Below are 13510 nucleotides of genomic sequence, written 5' to 3'. Positions count from 1 at the left end.
TTGTGTAGAGATACATAGTACTGGACTACAGATAGATCTCTGTTTCTGTACAATAGACATGCTTTATAAAGTGGAGAGGAATGTTTGGTACCATCTGCTTAACTGCTTCTGAATCACTTACAGTACATCCACCAAGGGTAACTTGCAATATGTCCTTTCTTTCTCAATTGTATTCCTCTTTTATATGTTCTAAATAGGATTACATTAGGTATGAATAATAAGAACAAATCCACAGAATGTACCATCTTCAGTCCTTGAAATATGTGTTTTGAAAATTAACTTGGAGAAAAATTGTGATCTTTGTGACCTATTGGCATGTTCTTCACAAAGGTCTTTCTTTATCACTTCATACAACTTACATTCCAAGTAAAAATAAGCCTTAGCTCTTCCATACTGCATTCCATCTGTGGCTTCACAAAAATCAAAGTTTTCAAACTTTTCGGTACCTCCATTTGTACAGATGGGGAGGAAAACAAAAGTGGCAAAGTGATGACAGGCACAATTGAAACACTTGCACCTCAGCTATTTCTCTGTCCTGTACAGAGAGAATTTTAAAATACACAGTACAGAAGACAACATTGCAGAAATAACTGAAGAGTTTCTGATGTCTGCTGAGCCAGGTTTAGAACTTTCTCTTCTAACCACTTAGTCTCATTCCCATCAAAGTGTTCAAAATGTAGAGACATTTGTGGCCATCATTATTATGACAATCAATTGGTCTCTGTATCTACAGTTTTTTAAAATGCAAGAAAATTCAGTCTTATACTTAATCATTCATGTGCTCAGACCTGACTTGCTGTAGGTCTCTTCTTTGGATTCCAGTTCAGCATATCACTCATAAGCTGTATTGCTTCATTGCTTGCATTTGGGATGAGAGTTTTTAGGCTTATAGGGACACATTGTGGGAAACGGAAATTCATGGCAGAAGCAAGGTGGTATCCTTCTGTCCAGTCACTCTGTTTCAAAGGAAAGAAAAATCAGCACCAAAAAAGAACAAAGATGTATTTAGATAAAATTTAAGGCAGCTTGAGTCACGCTTGGTCTGCATGGCTCCTTCCTTTATGGTCAAAAACAAGCATTCCTGGTTTCCGTGACAATTATTACAACACTAGTGAATGTAGCATCAGTCTCCAATGGCAGTCCTCCTGAGGTCTCCTGTAGCTACAGGTGGAACCATCACCATGGACACATCCTATCTGAAGGAGACCAGAGTGCAGCAGTACCAGGAATGCCACATCCCATCTGCCACAGAAATGAGCCCAGCAGCTGGCATGCCCTCTTTATGGAAATAGCAGAGGCAAGGCCCCTCCATTCACCATGTCCCAGCTGTATAACCATGATGCAGCCTATACAACATAGCACTGATCCACCATTATGACAGTCAATGACTAAGTGACAACCAGACAGCATTACAACAATAAAAAACAATGATCACCAGATAAGAGCTTATTAAAAAAGTGTTTAACTTTCCAAAAGTAAACCTTGAAGTCCTTCATTGCTTGATAACTGCATTCTTGGAATACAGAACCACAGGATTATCAAAGACCTCAACAGACCATTTATCCACACCCTTGTCCCTTCCTGACAGGTGTTAAATCTCAAAAACCTTCCAATTTCTGGCAATCCACAGCCAGATTATACAGATTACTCCAGAGAGTGATCTCCTCATGATTAGGAAAATGGAGGTTTCTTGTACAAAAATAAATGACCTTTGTTGAGTGTCCTGTCATCCATGGATACCAAGAAGGACTATCTGATTCTTTCCTCTAGAGTGGCCTTTTTATACATTGGAAGGTGTATTTCTTTTCCTTTCTTCCCATCTTTGTTTGTACAGGCTAAAGAAACCCAAACAATTCCTCAGGTCTATGCTTTTTGAGTTTTACTTCCTCTCTAGACTCTTGATTTTTTTTCCTCTTGAAAACTCTAAACTGGATATAATGTAGCAAGAGAAACAGAAAGATTAGTTCACATGTTAATGGGCAATACTCCTTTTTCTACAAACTGGTATGGTATTTGTTTTTAGACATACAATACACTAAATAGCTCCTACGGCCTCTCCTACAGATATGTTAGCTGGATGGTGATCCACAGTTATTTATGTAGCTGATTATTCCTGCCTAAGTACAGCATTCTGTGCACGACTGAAAAAATTTCTTTAAAGCTACATCTCTAATTCTATACATAAAAAAAAAATCCTTCTAAATTCCAGTCTTCTTTTCTAACATAATTCTTCTCTGCCTGCCATCTACTAGCTTAAGCAGCAAAATCTACTCCACCAGACAGCCTTCAATACAATTTAAAAAATTTAATCAGAGGCAGAACCACTCAAGTTTTATTCAATTAATCTTTTGAATAAGAGCCAGTGAAGCTTACTGTCTGGACAACTCTTTCCAAACAGGTATGCTCTCATCATGCAATTTGTATAGAAATATGCTGCTGGGAATGTTATGAGGGACAGCATCAGAAGCCTTACTGAAGACAAGGTATGACATTTGTGCTCTTCCTCTATCCACCACATTTATTGCACTGCTACAGGGCAAACCAGACTGATTTGGTCTTAAGGTACCATGATAGCCATTACTCATCTTTTTATGTACAACAGTTTTAGCTCTGTTAGCACAGTCCATGGTAATAAAAAAACTCAAATATAATTATAAACTACATCTGCTTAAAATAAGTCTCAAGATTTCCAGTGACTTCCTCTTTCACCTCAGAGAACAGTTTGTTCATTTAAATCAATGGAGAAAAACTTCCCTCCTTCACTGCATTGCCCTTCTTTATTGAGTTTGATGGCATTCTGTCTGCTAGAAATAAAGAAACAGTTTACAACAAAGTACCAAGGGCTGCATGTTGATCTGATGAAGCATAGTGACAAGGCGAAATCAGTACAAGAGCAAAATGAAAAATACATTTCTATTTATTAAAAAAAATTATTTTGCAATAATTTAAAGTGCTATTGCCAACCTTCAGCTAATGAAAAGGCATTTCATTAATCTCTGCTATTGACGTTGTCATCAATTTTTTCATTAAATTCACATAGTAAAGTGCACCACCACTGCCAATATGTGAATGGTGCAATTTAATTTATTTATAAAATAAAACAAAATAGTTGCCTGCCACTATTTAAAACACTCAGATTCCCCAAAGTCATTGGAATGTTATGGACTTAGGTACAGGAAGGTAAACTGGAATGAAGATAGCTTCTGGGCATAATTCCTGTAATTCATTATTGCAGGATAACAAAATAAATGAAAACGCATGTCTAAAAAAAAATAATATTTGTAAAACTATCTGCAAAATCAGACTATTAAAGTAACTACTTATATTTTTCAGAATGGAAGTAATTGTAACAAATGCATTATTTGTTGTGGTAATTCCTATCATACAATTTAAGTATTCCTTTTTTACAGCAATCTCCCTGAAGAATGCCTTAGCACTGTCGTAAGGAGAGAAAATTCCCAAGTCTGCCCAGCAGATGACACAAAGTAATTAATTATAGTTTCCTGATTCTAGCGGGCTGACTTACAATGTCCTTAACTCTTGGGGCCTTTAAGGGAGCCTACAATTTTTTCTGGAATATTCAGCTGGTAATGGTCCCTGCTTTCCCAAGCACTAGACTTTCTGGTCAGGGAATAACAGACTCTAAACAGTCAGGATTTGCTTCTGTTAGCTCCTTGTAAGGTTAGAGAAAAACCACAGCAATCAGCTCAATGCTTCTGTGCTACTGCACACAGTGAAAACCTCTCTCTGATCTCCCTGCATTTCAGAGCTTGTTTATGCTGTACATTGAAAATGTTCCAGAAGCCAGCAGGGTGCTGTCTTTCAGTCTTCATATACATCAAAATGTTCCTGTTACTATCCTAGATTTGTGATCTGCTCAAGAAAGTTCACATCTGCATTTGAAAACTCAAGTCTTAAAATACTGCTCCTATTTGCACGTTATTCCTGAGTCTCAACTGTGTCATGGCAAGCACTGTTTTACACATCATACCAATTTTCACTTCCATAACGTATCATCTATAGCTCTCCACCTGACCTTTTCCTCTTTGCTCTGTCATGAGTTTGCACCTGTTTCTCAGAATGTTCTCTTGGATGTTTTCCCACCACTTCAAGCTCTGCATGTTCCTAGCTAAGCTTAATCTATTTCTGTTTTAAGTTTTCTGTTCCTTACTTCTCTATTGATAGCAGCTCCTTTACTGGACAAGAATTATACTGTATCTTATACAGGTAGAACACTAATTAAACTGATGTATCTCTCTCCACCCTTAGGAAGTTCAGATCTAGGTGGACTGTGTTTGGTCAGTTATTCCACCAAGTTCTATTTTCACCCATAAAATACTGATATGTATCTGCCAATTCTTACTTTAGTCTACAAAAATATTTAATAGCATATGGTCTTTTTTTCGGTTCATTCAAAATTTTATAGGTAACCTTATTCTTTTCTTGCATATTCTCCCATTCATTTAGAAAAACAACTTTTAAGCTGAATATAATTGCATCCATTTTTATATGCACTACCAAAACTTTCCTTATAATTTTAAAAATTATTTAGCTCATCCAGAAAATAAGTGAAAAGAATTGTTTCCTCTCTAAAATACTGCACATTTTCCCTCAATTACTTCTTTTTACTAATAATATTTATGAGACATCTGTGTTTGAGATGAAATGTTTCTTTTATGCTTTAAGAATAGGAAAAGCATAATTTGTCTTATTTATGGTAACTTTTACAAGCTCCAAATTCTGTGTGCCAGCACAGAAGAATTACACTTTTGGGAAGGGAAAGCAAATTGGCTCTGGTAAATTAAATCCTAGGAGAATTCTGATTTCCTTTCCATTATGAATAGCTTTAAATAACTAAATTAAATAATTTTATCTGGCTTTCATCAGAGGAGAGCAAGGCTTCACATAATGGTATGATGCACAGCAGATGCTAATATACAACAAAAGACTAGCAGTACATGCCTTAATGGAAGCTGAAAAGAAATTCAGTTAAGCAAACGCTAAGTCTGCAGGAAACTTATTGAAACAATAACTCAATATGCAAAGATAACACTGAATATTTTGTAATAATTTAATCCAATTTTTTTTTGGTAATAAAATTGTGTGGGGTTTTTTAAGCCTTACCCTCTTTGGAGTCCCTAGGACTTGGCAAATTTTGAAGATTTCATCTACTTCACTTGTGCCTGGGAAAAGAGGTCTGAGTGTGTATAACTCAGCCATTATGCTGCCAACTGCCCATATATCAATAGGTGAGCTATAGACAGAAGATCTCAGCAAAACTTCAGGTGCACGGTACCTGTGAGGATGGAAGGAAATAATAAATAAGTTTAAATGGTCATAGGAGGGTAATTAATTAAGCTAATGTATTAAATTCTTGATATACTTACCACCTGGTAGAAACATAATCAGTGTAAGGTGGCTGAGATCTTAGTTCTCTAGCCAACCCAAAATCTGCAATTTTCACAAGTTCTGGTCCACTACAGAGAAGGTTTTCAGGCTTCATATCCCTATGAAAAAATCCTGTAGAAGACCAAACAGAAAAGAATTGCAAATTATCACAGAATCACTTCTTAAGCAGCAATTTCTAATGGGAGTAATCCAGTATTTACTTTGGAATGTCTTGGAATAATATAGTAGTTTTCAACCTTTTTTCTTTTTTTAATTCAACATAAAATAATTGGAACCCTCCCCTAACAAATGCACACATTTTCCCTCCAGTGATTATTACACCAAGTGTTCTTAAATTAACAAATGTAAACTGTCATTAGCACACTAAGGAAAATGAATTGGCTGGCAGCAACATCAAGTAAAAAAACAGTTTCAGAATGAAATCTTTTGCTTTATCAGTTTTGGATAATGGAAAATTGAGCATCTGGCACACTTACTTGATTCACAAAATTGCTTGAATGATTTTTAGATAGTTATTTATCATTGTGACAACAATTTTGAGATACATTTACAGGATATTCAAATCCTGCTCAGAAATGCTAATATTAGTAATGCAGGCACATAAAGCTTCTTCAATGCTTGCTGTTGGCTTGAGGATCTCTATATTTGGGCAATGGTTAAGTCACTAAGCAAATTAATTCTGCTGTTTAATTGGAACACACAATTTGTTATGTTATCCATTAATTTGATTGAAATCCAGTTGCTAGAATAAAGCACTGAATTTCTGCATGCATAAATTGAAAATGACTGTAAGAAATTGGCTGAAATTATTACAGTGAAATGTAAATGTTCAAATTTATCACACCTGGTGTTCCCTTATACACTTATAGTCAAATCAAGATATTAATATTGTAACTTAAAATTGGAAGTTTTTTAAAAAAAATCTAATTTTCTAATTTATTTTGCAGAGAAATGAGGTAGGAAAGGAGGACACTAACAATCAGAGAACAGTATATGATCCTGATCAGCAGGACAAGAAAAAGTCAATTTCTGGGTATTTGATACTACTGAATAAAAGTAATCATTCATTTAGTTCACCAGAAGGCCTCTTCAGGGTACATTGAAAGCAAATCAAACCTCACTAGGATCACTGTTTCTTATTTCATTTTCCACTAATGTTTTATGGTCTTTAGAAAGTTTCAAGGGTACCAATATGATGTGAAGAACAACTACAAAAGTTGAGCATGAGAGTAAATTACTACCTTTTTAAATGCAAAGGAGTTTGATACCAGTATTTCAGAATACAGTTCACGGACAGATATTAAACATGAGCATTAGGAGTTTTGCAAACACTGTGAAACTTTTTATTGTTGGGAGCACACCTCACCTCTTATTTATCCTGTTCCTGTAATTCCTAGAAACATCCCACTTAGTAAAATACTTAAGTCCAGGTTGTATTTGATGAGGATACTCTTTGAATTTCTTAGTGAACAAGTTATTTTAGTATTTTTTAATATGGAGAGTATCATGTTAGTTACTGTATCTCAACACAAGAGTATTGATGTATTAATGCTTCTCAATTAGATCTTTTTGAGGATGCAGAAGTGATTAGTACAGCAGAGCATACAAGTTGCTGTAGTTTGTTTCTTCATCTGCTAACTAAAGTAGAAAACACTACTGCACAGTGTATGAACAACATCCAGTGCTTTCCAAGAAAAAGAGGAAAATCGAATTGTAGGAAAATAAAGAGTAACTTCAGGCAAAGTTTAAAACTGCACCGCACTTGAAACAGGTAACCATGATTTTACAAGAGATGATTAATAGCCCTTGCTAGGTTATTTTATTCATGTTATTTCTGTGCATTATCTAATTTTCTAAAAAAAGTGCTACACAGTTAAACTCTAGTAGGAAACCTACCGTGTTTGTGGATGAAAGCCAGCCCTTGCAATATCTGATACATCATGTTTCTGATGACTGACTCAGGGAAAAACTTGTTTCTGTGAAGAAACAGGGTAAAAACATACATAACTCAGAAAAATAATGTGCCCTCAGAACATTCGTGTTTCTTTATTTTGCCTAACACATCACGAACATGTGAAAACAGACCCATCAAGTCAAAGTAAGAGAGATGCAACTCTCATTTCAAAACTCTATTGGGCCTTAATCTCAACCACTTCGAGTGCAGCAGCAGAACTTCTGTGCTGAGATGTTCATGGTGCTATCTCCCTGTAGAAGCTGGCTGGCCAGCGTGTGCTTGACAGGTGAGTGTGGAATGCACAGTGCTGAAGCAAGGCAGAGATGGCAGTGCAGCACAGGTAGGTGCATTACCCAGTGGTGCCCTTAAGGGAGCCCTGCTAAGAGCAATTCTGCTCAGCTGCAAAGTAACACTGTGCTCATGTCACCAGCAGCTACCTCAGGATGTCAACCCAAGGGCTTGGCACATTAGGAGATACAAGTGCATGACAAAGTCTGAAGGAAAACCACACTAAAGGCAAAACAATTCATCAAAAGAAAATGTTATTGAAAAGGCAGGTCCTACTCTGAAGACCACCTTACAAGCCTTGCTATGTACTTTTTGTCCAAGACTGCAACATTAGCTAGCCTATATTAGGCCATTCTTACAAAAATGCATCCATGTACCATCCCCACCTTAAATCAAACACATGACCAAAAGTAGCATGAACAGTCTTCAGCCAATCCTTCATACATTAAAATGAAGGCTAATGAAGAAAAAAGCCCAAAACACAACTATTTAGAATTTCTCTCATGGTTCTACACAAAAGCATGCCAACTCTCTTGTTAACAAGTGATCTTATTTCCAAAAGCATTACAATATGCACTGTTGTAACAGAGCAATGCAGAACTCTACCCTCAAATAATCTAGTGCAGCAACTCCTGTTCATATCAATGAGGCTACAGGAGGAGCCAAAACCAGACATCCCAAAGTGTTCTTCAAAGCAGTATGAGAATCATTAAATAAAGCACAATAGCACACTGCTTTTCTGTGAAAAAAAGACATACCTATCCTTCATTAGCTGATAGAGATTTTCCTTCATGTACTCAAATACAAAATAAAGGTGGTCATTTTCTCGTATGACTTCCTTCAATTTTATTACATTGGCATGGTTTAGCTTCTTCAGAGACTGCAACAGAGCGAAATACAGCTTCAGATAACCCCACAGTGAGCTTGATTCCTTATCAGAGCTAAATTTTTATCATCTCAGTTTCTAGCACAGAATCCACAGAACATACTCATATGATACACCATTATTTATTTTGCAATCTGTTCTAAAGAAGACCAACCCAGAAGTTTGAATGAATCTCAAATTAAAAGCAACAACTATATTAATAGTAGTTTAAACCTATTTCTAGGGATTACCTCAGAGCTGGAGTAAAGATTAGCACAAAAACCTAATTCCCTACAACAAAAGACAAATCTGAAGCTATAAGAGGCTATTCAGTACAGAGCTTGCTCACAGTACTGAATAAGAAAACCTGCATATTTTTTCCCCTTCTTTTTGGCTTGAAACTTTCATGAAGAAGGATTCTCTTACAGATGCTCATTTTGGACATACTGATTTGCATGAAGTCTCCAATAAGTTAAATCAAAAGCCCTTTAGTAGGGAGTTTGGTATATACAGAAAATCAGATGCCCAAAACATGGAATTATTTGGAATTTAAGCTCAGGTTTTCAAGTGTTATTCTATCACTTGGCTAGCCAAAATTCCCAGTGCTTTCTACAGATGCCCCAAACACAAGATATATGGAATGGACACATAGCTAGAAATCTAGAAGTAAAATGGAAGAGGAGAATGGTAAACCACAGAAATACACACATCCAAAATCAATTTCTTTTCCTTTCTCAAAGATAAGAGGCTTGGCTATGAGACATGGACACTGCTTGAGAATAGTGGGATATTCCACAAATCAGCAGGACCTCTAAGAGTGCCAGCACCCCACAGTTTTGTGAAATCTGTCAGCATTTAAGGAGTTCACAGAGTTTGGCCTCACTTGGACACAGTAGCGGCCCTTCTCCTTCATGCAAGCCTAACCAGACACTTCTTTTTAAATGTGGCATGTTCACCACTTTACCTTGACTTCTCTCAAATTCATACATTCATCCCATGAATAGAACTTTCTTTTCATTCTGAAATAAAGTCCAAGACAAAGTATTTTCAGTGAACAGTACACAATGCTTTTAGAATTAGAAAATCTAAATGATATTTTCCAAAACTAGCATTATCTATATTTTGAACTCAATTAAAAACATTCTAGCATACCCATCAGCAATATAATTAAAAACAAAGGCAATGCTTAGAATTGCTAAAAATTTACAGTGATTAATCATCAAACACTGAAACATATTTTTAGAAGAGTACAGACAGAGACCATGTAACTCCAAAGTAAAAGGGACATAAAACCCCTTTGTGTCATTTGAATTGTGCTTTTAATAATAAAGCAAGCAACAATGACACTGCACATATATCATGGAAAATAACATCTTTATGCACAAGTTGCATATTCTAGGAAAAAAAATTAAATTTTTGAAATTTGAAAAATATCTGGACTGCTTTCCATTATAATTAAGCATCTGACTTGATTGGTCATTTTAAAAATCTGTTTCAACATATTAATTTAAAGGTTTAATTTTTTTAATTAAAAGGTTTAATTTTTTTCAAGCAATATCATAGCCTCTAAACTAGTTGTTATACATAATAGTGTAATACATTTATTTGTAAGTCCTGCATAAATCCAAATATGGACATTTGGTGTTGCTCAGATGTGAGGATGAAGTTGTGAATGTCATTGCTGTGTTTTGGGAAAGTTTTAGCACCTAAAGTGAAGAGATTTAAACCAATAATTTTCAGATAAAATAAAAGTATCTTCAAGCAAAACTGTATCTGCTCAAGTCCCAAACTTAGAAATCACAACAGAATTCCAAATCCTGAAATCACAAATGAACCACTTCCCACAAACTGTTGTTTGTTTTGCCAATAATAATTAAAATAATCAATTGGAGATTCTTTCTTTAGCTTAGATTAATATTAATTTCAGTAACAGTAACAGCAAGATATGGTGAAACATGAAATTCTCAGAAATTCTTAAAGAAAAAGTCAGTCAATTATAATTATCTTATTGCAGGAGATACATAAATGAGAGGAAAAAGTCTGAGCAAGTCACAATTTCTGGTATTTCAACTTACACTTTACATCCAGCCTGCAATTCTCTAGGAATTCAAGGGGAATTCCCCCACGCATTGAGTAGAATTTTTCTTGTTTCGTAATCATCTTTTAAGGCAAGTGTGACAATACTCTTGATTACACAGAACACAAGTTTATTAGAGCCAGGGTGACAGCCTTTATTTACCTTACCAGATTGTTACTGTTGTTTATCACTGTAGCAACACCTGAAACTTAATGCAGCACTTACAAAGATTTGGGGGGCTGGGATGGAATTTCAAATCTACCTGTTCAGATCACTATTCCTGCAATTCATATAAATAAACTCCCTAATTAATCCCATTCACTATTGCTTCTCCCTTGGTCCTGGCCTAAACATTTTTAGAAGGAAGCATGTTCAAACTGAACAAAAGCAGCATGCAATTTTACAAGCCAATGTAAACCAATAAATTAAACTGATGTGTCTCTCTATTGATCAATTACTAGAAATCTGACTCACAATCACCTTGTTAAACTTAATTAAAATAAAATAATTTTGTTAACTTCCTTTTAAAAGGCAACTTTTTTCAATTCTACACAAATGGAAGACAATAATAAAGCCAAAATTGAATATCTAAGATTTTGCAGGCACCTTTACTGAATTGAGATGTTACATACCTTTTGATAGCCACAAGTTCTCCTGACTCATTGCTCTTCCCCATCAACACGCTGCCATAGGTGCCATCACCCAGTTGTTTCATAATTGTGTAACGATTCATTTTTTTTACGACTCAGACAGCCAAAAGCTTATGAAATGGTAAATATATTCTGTTTTATTAAAGGGTTCTGTGCTCTTTGATTTTCTCAAGAGAAATCTTCTTCCAGACTGTTTTATGTTGGTGAATGTTTCTCATAACTCAGCAGGATATTCACTGCTCTCTTCCAAACTATAGCTGCTTTGAGATCCAGTTACGAAGAACAGGAGACAGAACATGGTCATCCTCACACAGATCCCTAAAAAAAACAACAAAAAAAAAGACTAGGTAGTTTTACAGTATTTTAGAAAAAAGACACTCTACTACTTGTATCAAACAATAGCACCCTCCAGAACCATATGTGCTTTTTAATGGACATAAATGCAATTAGCTCCTTTAAATTTTTCAAGCCACAGAAGGTGCCTACTGTACAATTAAGGTTAGTGTAAACAGAAACTGGAGATTTGAGGTTACTATCATAATTCCTTAGAAACAGCAAAGCGTTTTTAAAGCTGGTATATTCTGATAGAAGCCCTTACTCTGAATATGTAGACACCAGCAGCTTCCTGAACTATTACAAAGGCATGGTTGAAGTTCTGGAAAACATAAGGACAAAAATTTTGCACAGGGTGCCACGGCAAACTTAGGGTCTGAATACTGTGTTTTGGATTGGTACTGCAAGCAGGCTTCCTATGCTTAAAAGTTAGTGAGGAAGGGAGATGGAGCAGCAAGATAACCACTGCATTTTTCACCCACATAAACTGATATGTTAAAAATGGACATTGTGCTCTGAAGTTCACATAATTCTTAGGCATGGTAATGCCTGAAGAGTTAAGTTTTACAAGGCCTGCAGAGAGAAGCATAGAGCTTATGTGCACTGGTATGGAAGATTAAATCTGAACTGTCATTTGGAAAAGAATCCATACTGAATAATGTTTAATCACATTAATAATTGAATCCATGCAAATATTAATTTGAATATTAATTTGAAACCCAATCCAAGTTTGAATCTGAACCCCAGCTTCCATTACACACAATACTCTCTCTCACCAATGCTTCAGATGAAGGCCTGATGTTAAACACACAAACTCAGAAGAATCACTCACTTATTTATGCAGGACTAGGAAAAACTAACAACCTCTCATTGTACCACTTACTTCCTGTAACCCAAATGCTAATACACAAACAAACGCTGAATGCTAACTGAATAATAGCATTCTCTACCTTTTGCCTCTGCTGTCTGAAAATACAAAATAAAACTCAAATCAATAGGAGCACACCATCAGTCTATCTTTATAGGAGATTGAGAATTTAGCATACTCTCATATAAGGACTCTATACTCTAGTCCTTATCCTTACACCAAAATTAGCTACAGTCTGGTCTGTTCAAACAGATTAAGCAACTCCGATTCAGCTGATAACAAGATTCAGGCTTGAGATTTACAGGCCTGGCAAAATAACAACAAAACTGGCTTCTCCAGGAGTGTGAAATATACATTCTCAAGCAGACCAGCCTGCTGTGTAAAGGAAACAGCTTCCTGGACAATAGACCAATGTTTCTAAGTTGTTCTGAGTTGAAATGCTGCTTTCTCTAAGTTACAACACAGAGTGTTACTTCCTGTTGCTTCTGTTAGCAGGAAAGAATCTCACCTGACAAGATGCCACTGGCCTAGCGGACATCTCAATTAATAATCTTTGCACCAAGCAACCTTCATTTTGTCAGGGAAAGTTACAAAGAAGATTTTTTTCTACACTCGTCTACACCTCCCCTCCCCTAAAGCCACAGTTATAGTGAAATAAGATTTCTGGTTAATAACGTATTCTGAAACAAAGCTAAAAATCAGATTTAACAAAAAGTAACATAGGCATCTCAAATTATGATGAGATTTTAAATTGGACTTTGATATATTTAAGCAAATTGTTTTTCTCAGAGTTCAGCTTTATATCTTATTCCCCAGAATGCCTGCATGCACTCTAGTCTTTAATACCATCAATTTGCCTTTTGACAAAAAGGTTATTTGTTGTCTCTGGTAAAAGCAGATGATCAAGTGTATTTATTCCAAGTTAAGATACATTCTGCATACACATCTTGCAAGTTGTCAATGGTTATCTCTAGGTATCTATTAAAAAAACAAACCAACTCAAAAACCTTGAGGGTATTCTTATACCCATTTTACAACACAGCATCACATTTAAAGCAATGATAAA

The 13510-nt window shown here is 35.7% G+C and overlaps 1 protein-coding gene across 2 annotated transcripts in view; it reads right to left on the bottom strand.

Moving 5' to 3' along the window:
• The window catches only part of MAK (male germ cell associated kinase), a 29862-nt gene that overhangs the window by 13046 nt on the left and 3306 nt on the right, over positions 1-13510 (bottom strand). For both annotated transcript variants that reach the window (XM_066558611.1, XM_066558620.1), the window contains exons 2-8: positions 11226-11561; positions 9481-9535; positions 8410-8531; positions 7306-7385; positions 5388-5520; positions 5125-5296; positions 789-956 (exon numbers count right to left, since the gene is read on the bottom strand). In XM_066558611.1, coding sequence (XP_066414708.1) covers positions 789-956; positions 5125-5296; positions 5388-5520; positions 7306-7385; positions 8410-8531; positions 9481-9535; positions 11226-11326 — 831 coding nt within the window. In that variant the 5' untranslated portion in view covers positions 11327-11561. The remainder of the gene's footprint in view (positions 1-788; positions 957-5124; positions 5297-5387; positions 5521-7305; positions 7386-8409; positions 8532-9480; positions 9536-11225; positions 11562-13510) is intronic.

This window comes from Molothrus aeneus, chromosome 1 (assembly GCF_037042795.1).
Source record: "Molothrus aeneus isolate 106 chromosome 1, BPBGC_Maene_1.0, whole genome shotgun sequence".
NCBI lineage: Eukaryota > Metazoa > Chordata > Aves > Passeriformes > Icteridae > Molothrus > Molothrus aeneus.
This window is presented reverse-complemented; position numbering and strand designations above follow the sequence as displayed.